This window comes from Watersipora subatra, chromosome 10, assembly GCF_963576615.1.
Source record: "Watersipora subatra chromosome 10, tzWatSuba1.1, whole genome shotgun sequence".
NCBI classification, from domain to species: Eukaryota; Metazoa; Bryozoa; class Gymnolaemata; order Cheilostomatida; family Watersiporidae; genus Watersipora; species Watersipora subatra.
In genome coordinates, this window is record NC_088717.1 from 46,480,232 (window position 1) to 46,488,933 (window position 8,702).

The 8,702-nt window shown below is 41.1% G+C and overlaps 1 protein-coding gene across 1 annotated transcript; it reads right to left on the bottom strand.

Moving 5' to 3' along the window:
* Positions 1-7,550: 7,550 nt before the first annotated feature.
* LOC137407142 (uncharacterized) lies at positions 7,551-8,397 on the bottom strand. Its single transcript, XM_068093742.1, has 3 exons — positions 8,328-8,397; positions 7,840-8,200; positions 7,551-7,797 (listed from the first exon to the last, which is right to left on the bottom strand). Exons 1-3 carry the CDS (start codon positions 8,395-8,397, stop codon positions 7,551-7,553), a joined length of 678 nt encoding a protein of 225 aa, XP_067949843.1.
* Between the last annotated feature and the right edge of the window lie 305 nt (positions 8,398-8,702).

Consider the following 8,702-nt stretch of genomic DNA (forward strand, 5'->3'; position numbering starts at 1 on the left):
TCATTTTTCTACTCAGTAAGCGGTTGTTATTCGCGTAAGCTGAATGGACTTATCTGTATTCTTATACTTTTCCTCATTATTCTGTTCTATATAGTGATTCAAACAATATAAGTATAAAGTTAAGTTTTATGAATTGAATTAGTACCTAACTTTGCATCGGCTTGCAACGTTGTGTAAAAAAGTTGTTGATCGCAAAATAAACAAACTAAGCAATAAATCGGCTGTGATATTTATACAGATTCATAATTTGATCAGCTGCATGGTGCAGAGTATTTGGCTATTAGTATTGAAAAGATATTTTCATATTAAGTTTCTATTTTCTTATAGCTATTTACTCCATTGTTATATAGCATACTATGAATTGCCTAGATATAATATAATGTAATAATCTAATAATCTACTTATTAAAAGGCTCATGCAAGAAGAGAAAATTCTAAAGAACTACTAGTGAAATATACAAGCTTTAATTTACTATTAGTTATTTGACTCTTGTCAGTCATGGCTGCAAGGAAGTTATGAATTAGGCATCTTGAGATGACCATCAACTTATTTTACTAATGTAATCACTAATTGTGACGCCATTAAAGTCTAATGAAAAACAGTTTCTAATATATTACATGTATATAAGCTTTGCATCCATGTTCGTATTACTTTAATTTCAAATGGTAAGTTTTCAACAGGATACGCGGCTTCAGCTAATCCAGGGAGTGGGAGAGGTGGATCAACACAGATGGAATGCCTCAATCTTTCTCCATCTTGGCAGGCAAATTCAGTGACAAACATCAAAACACAGACCAAGATTGTTGCGGCCAAGTTTGCTTTGGGTGATATTTTCCTTTTTGGCGCCAACATTTTTATGAGTGTTAATTATTAACAGTGGCAAGCACCACGAAACTATTTCAAGCATAAGGTTCACTGAAGCACTACTTAATTAGCTGGTGGAAACAGAACAGAATAAAAAGTGACGTAGTCAGGCTAAATAGTTTACGGATTATTGCTGCTAATAGAAAGTCTATTCTTATAGATATGTCAAAATAACTCCATTGTTTGTTTATTTTACCAGGCAATTTTTCTGGAATCTTTGACAAAGCCGCTGACAACTCCATCATAGCCTGTGCAGTATGCATCACTACTAAAGCTCCAGCGGTTAGTATAACAGGTTCGAATTATGATGTAGTCAGATACCATTTTCTTCTTGAATTTCGGCAAAGTTTTTTACAATAAGCTAAAGGGCAATGAAGAAAATTTGGTGTATTAGAAAGTTCATCAAAAACCAACACACCTGTTAGTGTATTAAGTAACATGGTAACAGTTTTTTTGCTTTTTCAAAAAGAATTCACAAAGCACACCGAGCTCGGAATAATAATTTGTCGATATTTTTTTTTACTCTGATCAGAGAAAATAATACTATTAGCCTTTATAAAAGCAAAGCCCTATTGATGTAAATCTGCTTGGTATACCAAAAAAGATAGGAGAATATAAAAGTTGATTCACATCAGATTGTTGCATAATTCAGTTAAAAACCTGACCATTTGAATTCATCTTAAATTTTCTGAGACCTCAATGTTAAAAAGTGAGCCAAAAAGATTTTCTGATCATAGTACAGTACCAATGTTTACTGAGGTTTTTTTAACAAGTTAGTTAAATTTTGTTACTCAAATCCCTTTGCACCTATCTCATTGCGGCCAACTTTGGTATGGAGTTGTAGAATGTACAGTAGTATGTGAAAGTATTGCATTCTGTTGAAACGCTGATAAAGTTGTTCAAGTGTTTTCGGCGTGTTAGTGTTTTCTTTATGGCTGTGATTCAGACGTAGATTCTAAAAGGAAATAATTAAATGAGATTCTAAACCCACAATTCAATTGCTGATAGTTAATAGTTAAGAGTTGCTTGACTCCTAAAGACGATGAAGAAAAAACATCAGGTGCAAATTTCATCAAACTTATTTAGGCACAAAAATCTTAAACTAATAGGAATAATAGTATATGAAATACGAGGAAAAAACAATTTTTGCCTAGATAAAATCACTTTTTTTCCTTTTAAAAATGGTTTGCTATTTTGTTATTATGAAATGTATATTTAGATAGTAGTTTTGAAAAAGCGAGGCTCATAACTTTCAAAGGATAAAATTTTATTTTGACAGCTAGCCTGTGTAGTGCAAACAGCTGGTGAGTTTACTTACATCAGCAAAGTAATAACAAGCGTTAGGTTTAAAACAAATCATTACATAACAAAGTATAGATACTTTGCAAAAGCTGTGTATTTATACTGGTAAATGGCTGGAATTGGTGGACAGTAAGTTTGAAAACTCATTGTATGCAAATTCTATTAGATAGTAACTATAACTATAGGATTTACAAAATTAACCTTACATATATTGTCTTTCTACTTTTACTTTCAACAATTAATTATTTATAAACATCAATTTAAATTGTAAAGCAGCATTCAGTTGTGTAGGGTACCACACTTTAAGCATTGAACCTTGAAAAAGTTACTAGTAAAGTTTTCAGTAAGTGCATCAGTATATTATTCGATAAACATAATTTTATTTTTTTCATCAGATAATGCTGCCAGGAAGATTTAACTGCTCAAGGGGATGGCACAAAGAGTATGACGGGTACCTCATGGCATCTGCACGTAAGTCTTTGTCATATAATTAATTTTTTTAATAACTACCACAGAATTTTTACTTCAATATGAAGCAGGCTCGTCAATTTATCGGTTTGTCTGAAGCCATACATAAAGAGTTAAGAAGATAATGTATCACACAACATCTAAATAAAGATCTTCAGCTTGGTAGCCCAACACGCTAACCATTGCACCACTTCACCACCTTGTCATATTTTAAACTCATACTAACAATTAGCCTGTTTTGACAAACTGTTGTTTTTGCAGAGTTGTCCCCCGTTGAATGGGGCAAGCAAAACAATAGCGTGTCACAGGATGCACTGCACCTGATGCATCAGCTGCAATAAAGAGGGTTGTTCTCTTCCGTCTATGTGACTCGGCTGCGATTTTATGTCGGTCGCTCAATTGGTAATCATAACGGATTTCGCGCAAAAAATTAGTGTAGAAAAAATTAAGACAAAAGCGTTTAGCCAGAGACTAGTCTATGCAGTAAAATTTAGTAGAACTTAACAATACAATTAATTAAAAATGAAACCAATAAAAACAAATAAAACTGACTGATACAAAAATAGAAAGAAAACTGACTCAGTGCAATCTTGAGAATAAATATCTAACAGAGAACTGAATCCTAAGCCCTTAGGATGACACTGCAAACTACCTTCATAACCGGAAGCATTATGTATATATTTAAGTTTTTGAAAATACCTCGTGTTCACTTTGCGCTTCATTTCAGAAAAATATGTAAGGTTATTAGTTTAGTTTTTTCAAGTTGCAGTGATTAGTTACACCTTTGCTTGACTAACTAAAATGATTTCATAAACTGTTACAAGTTATTGCAAAAGGCCTTTGTTTTAAGAATGGACAACATCATCGATGGTAAAATCAAACTTTGTTGTATAATAATATTGTGTCTATTCATCGCACAAAATATATCATACTTCTCTGACCTGGCACAAACAAAAGTTGTTAAATTTGAGGTTCTGTATGAGATGTAGCTAGCCATGTAGTTTAGCAATCAGTTTTCTGTATTATCACATACAACCATGTCTGCTTACTTTGAAGTAAACACATTTATAATGATTTGGTAGACGCTATATATTAACAAACTATTGAACTGTTTACAAGCAAAAAGGCTTGAACCTTCACAGATGTGTGTGTGGTACTTTACTTTAATACTTGACTAATACCATGTCATCAACACCTCCACTACACCGTGAAATCTAAAATTACCTAGGTGCTATTACAACTCTCCTTTAAATAATGCTTGAATGAGTGTAAAACTATTCATAGAAAATTAAATGCAAGAAAAAAAAACAATGTACTTTATGCATTTAAAAAACATAATAAATTTATAAAAGTCATATTCAGTATTTACCATTTGCCTTCAATACTATTAAATTTTGACTATCAAATTGGCTATCAAAATGACTTGTATTATAATCCTAAACACTGAATCAAATACACCTTTAACAGACAACGGAGTTCTTGTTGTCTAACTCCATAAACAAGCTGAGCACACTAAGCAGATGGTATTAAGCAGGAAGATATTGAAACTTGCCAGCACACCAAAATGGTGTGCTGACAAATTCTCAATAGTCAACAAAAACTGGCCCCGTCAGCCAAGCCAGTCACAATCGAACATGCTACCAAGAAGTCACAGCAATCGCAGAAGCAATAATCCAGGCAGGCAGCCCACAAAAATCTTTGCAGGAAACGGTTGCATCGCTCACTACATCATCTCTTAGTTTCAAGCAATAAACAAAACACTGGTACCGCAAATATTTGAAACAGTTCACCTCACTATTGCTGAGATCCTTGATTGAAATGTTACAATTGATCTGTGTATATTTACAGCATTACAGGATGAAGTTTTCTTCTCTTCAGAAAACTACTGCATAGATAAAAATCCAACTTATTTTATCGGTCACAATGATGCCAATGGACTGAAGTTGACATTTGTACAAGCCGGATCTTGCTATGGAAGACTCAAGCCTTGTAATGCGTACACTGAAAACTACTTGTTGGCTTGCGTTGTCTGCTCAAAACTCGAACATTGAAGGCTTAAAAACACAAAACATAAGTTTTTGCTAGACATTTCCGCAAAAACTTTGCATTTACTACAAAAATCTAAAGTTTTATTTTGATGTTTATGGAGTATCATTAATCTATTGATTTCTTTTTATGGTATTTTTCTCTGCAAAACAAACTAAATATGTTTCAGATGACTGCATTGCTTTGGTCATTATTTGAGATTACACTTTATTTAGCAAACTTGTGTTACATCTATGAAATAGAACTACATCTATGTATACACACTGTAAAAATATATTGTCTTTTAACAATATAAGCATTGATTAGTATCCACGTTATGATAAAATTAGGTGGCCTAAAATTAGGACAGAAGCTGTCAAACATTAATTGTTTCTATCCAAATGCTTGCCAGATAACATATACATGTACTTAATACATCGCATAAAACACAAAAACGACATAATATTTACCAGCCACTGAATGCAGTCCACTACACATGTCTGCGTTATTGTGGTGGATTTTACCGTGCCACTTTCATGGTTTCCCACAAGCCGAGTAATCCCAAAGACCGAATTGTTATCTGAGCATACAATGTGTTTTGAGATAATAAATCTAGTTGTATTAATATAACAACGTCATACATACATAAATATTACACAGTATAAGGATAAAGTGTCTCTCATATGCAGGGAGCTGCGCTGCTCTGCCTGTCTCTCCATCGCATCTGTTCTTTTATCTGCTTTGTTCTTGTTGGCTCCGCCCACTTGTGGTTTTGCTTCCCGCCGTATGTTTGGTGGCTACATGACTCGCGTCACTCTGTCTGCCGGCCCAGCCTCTGGGCAAGAAGGGTAGGTCTGGCCCGACCTGTCACTTGGCCGTCGCAGTAGCTCTGCTCGTGTTGCGTTTCTCTCACACTCTTCCCCTAAGACTGGCCATGGGGGCCATCCGACCAACGTCGGGAGGAGAGAACATTTGGGCTCTGTTGAGCCTCTTCTTCCCACTGGGATATTGTGCCCTTCAAGAACAGGGCATCCTTGCCTCAATGTCGGGCACCCCTAACAAGTCCTCGAGCCCAAATGGTCATCCGATGCCGATGGCGACCATCCTCTTGTAACCGGTCGCAGTGGCCCTCTCGCAGTCGCCGGAGCTCCTCCCCCAACTGCTCTCCCAACAAGTTCCAAAGTCGGTCCGCTCTGGTGGGTAAGATTGGCACTAGCAGAAAGTTCTCCTTTTTCTTATAGTGGCGAGAAAGTCATCTGTCTGCGGGTCTAACCTTATCTTCCCAAGGTTTGGGCCGCTTTCGTCCTGGCTTCTCTCGTTGTGGCTTCTCCCGAGGATGGTTGTTTTTTGCCCGAATGGTTGAGGCCCTGGTCGGCCTCTTGGGTGGGGTGAGTGTGGGCCAACACTCCCGCATGGGCAGGTTTGCTGGCCAACGGCGGAGGTGCAATAAAGACTGCCAGCATGGTCCGTCCACCAGGTAAATGGTGCTTCTGCATTCACCGCCTCCGGAGGTTCTCCTGTGTGACATCAGATGGTTGCGTGACATGTGCTGACGTAGGCAGGGGCACACAAAGACAGCGAAGTGTTGCATGACTTGCTGCTGGATTCTTCGTGTGCCTGTCTCAACCTGGCAGAGGTTACAGATCTCGGGTGCCGACATGGCAGCCCGTGTCTTCTCCCAAGGAGTCCCGTCCACGAAACGTTCGGTCCTTACGATTGGCTTACTGCTGGGCTTTGGAGATGCCAGCGACTGATTAGACTTGGTCTTTAAAAGTGAGAGACCCGAGTCGCCTCAGCCATCTCGGCAGCCTCAATCTCAGCCACCCAATCTAGTCTCTCGTGTATCTTGAGTACTTCCTTGGTAGACGCTGTCGAATCGGTCGTGGCCAAATTACCGGTGTCATCCCGGTGGTTGGAGATAGATTTGAAACCAACTATCCCCGGGGACCAAGACTGGCCGATGACTGACAGAGTGTCAACTAGGTGTGACTCAACTCAAGCAGAGCTTGAGGAGGCAGCCTGGCCAGAGCACTCCGTCTCTAGGTCACTGGCGACACCTACCGGCTTGTCAGAGGCAGTTTGGCTCGAGAGTGCAAACTCCTCCTCGTCTGGAGCCAGAAAGTCCACCAGCCTCGCTTCCTTGTTGCTTTCCATGGGTTCAGACAGGTAAGGCTTGGTAGATAGCAAACTAGCGAGCTCACCTGTTTTAGCAATGTCGATAAGAATGTTCGTAGTAGTAGCAGTGCATAGATCCTGGAGACTGTTTGTGTAGCTGCAGGGTGTAAGCGTAGGTGACCCCTGTTTTACCCTCTCCCGGCTCTTTTGCACGCCTCTTTGCTGTCTGAAGGCAGGCTCGGATTGGCTACTAATTGTTGCAGCCGCGCCCACTCGCCATACCTGTCCGGTGGCCCAGTAGCTCGTGCCGGCCGGGGGTTATGTCGTAAAGGCTACCTAGACTCCTTCCCATGGTGAGCTGGAGAAGGGCTCTCAGTCTGGACTAGGTTGGTTAGCAGATCTGCTAACTCCTCACTAATCGACTCTTTTGTGGTCGGTGTCCTTTGTTCTGAGTTACCATCAGCTATTATCCCTTGATTAGATTAGAGTAGCCGCTCCGCATGCTTCCGAGCCAACTTTGACTGGCTTTCCTTTTCACTGCATATTGTCCTTTGCTGTGCGATATCTTATGCTTGCCTTCTTGCCAGCTCTAGTTCAAGCTGGCAGTCTCTCTCCTGCTATTTAGCGCAGCCCCCTTTCATGTTTGGACTGCGTCATGGCTCTAGTTTAGCTGGTGCTTGGCCTAGTTTTTCTTAGCAGGAATAGTAAGGCTTGAGCCGGCCCTCATTATGGATAAAGGACTGGCCCTGTTTCTTGATCAACTAAGTATGGTTTGCCTAAGCCTTTATGATTTTAAAAGGGCCCACACACATGTATTTAGCCTGTAATTTGGGGTTTTCTCTCCTTCGCCGGCGCTTTTTCCGAAGCCACACCCACTCTCCTGGCGCGTATAGGGGTGGCTCTTCCTGGTCCTCATATCTCACCGCCTGTTGGGCCTCCCTCAGTATTTCGTGAGCCGCTTCTAACTTTTTCTGTGTTTCCTGCATGTACTGGTAGGAAGGCCGCTCCTCCAGTAGAGGCGGGCTGAATTCCAACAGGTCAGGTAGGCGTAACGCTCAGCCAAACATTAGCAGGTTTGCTGTTTCACCCGTAACAGAGTGTGGCGTACCCCTGCAGGCCCGCATCAGTTTGGGCAGCAGTCTGTCCCACTCCTCCTGTCCTTGTGTTAGCAGAAATGCTCGTAGCAAGTCTCCCAGTTGCCAGTTGTTTCTCTTCACAATGCAGTTAGCCTGAGGGTGGTATGGTGTGGTGCGCATTTTTTCTACTCGCCATAGCAGGCACAGTTCTTCCATCAGTTGGCTCTCAAACTGTGCCCCTTGGTCTGTATGTATTTGCTTTGGCAAGCCCATGTAGCAAAATACTTGCCCGTCTAGCAAGGGAAGGCCAGTGGATCCTGGAGAGGGCCCGAGAGAGCCAGTGCATCCTGCTACCAAGTGAAATGGTTTGTAGCACCAAGATCTACTGGTTCCCTCTCGGTGTCTCCTGCATTGGTCTATCCAGGTCCACTACCAGCTTTTGCCAGGGGCGACCTGCGTATAACCTCTGCCAGCTACCTGCTCCCTTGTTGCCACTGTGCTTAGCCGCCTGGCAGACCTCACAACACCTGACTATTCTTCTCACCATGGCCGTCATACCTGGCCAATACCAGGTCAGTCGGAGCCTGCTAACCTTTCTTCCTACCGCAGAGTGGGCCAGGGTGTGAGTCTGCAAAACGGTTGTTTCTCAGACCGGTGGGGGGCAGACCAACACCACCTTGGCGGGCCATGTAGCGCAGTACGTGCCTCCAGCACCTCGTTCTGCAGCCAAAGGAATGGGTGAGTGCAGTGTGGCTGCCGCAGCTCGAATCCGCCCAATTCCAATTGCTCAGTGGTTAATTCGTCGCCTGCTGCATAGAAAGGTACATGGAGGCCACTGGTCCACGTCCGGCA

What these genes read in the sequence shown, in the direction of transcription:
- LOC137407142 (XM_068093742.1), bottom strand. Translation starts at nt 8,397, where the DNA reads ATGGTGAGAAGAATAGTCAGGTGTTGTGAGGTCTGCCAGGCGGCTAAG. An exon ending in CAGTGGCAACAAGGGAGCAG is followed by an intron (nt 8,201 to 8,327) that starts GTAGCTGGCAGA and finishes TTCACTTGGTAG; the next exon opens with CAGGATGCACTGGCTCTCTC. An exon ending in GAAACAGCAAACCTGCTAAT is followed by an intron (nt 7,798 to 7,839) that starts GTTTGGCTGAGC and finishes GTTGGAATTCAG; the next exon opens with CCCGCCTCTACTGGAGGAGC.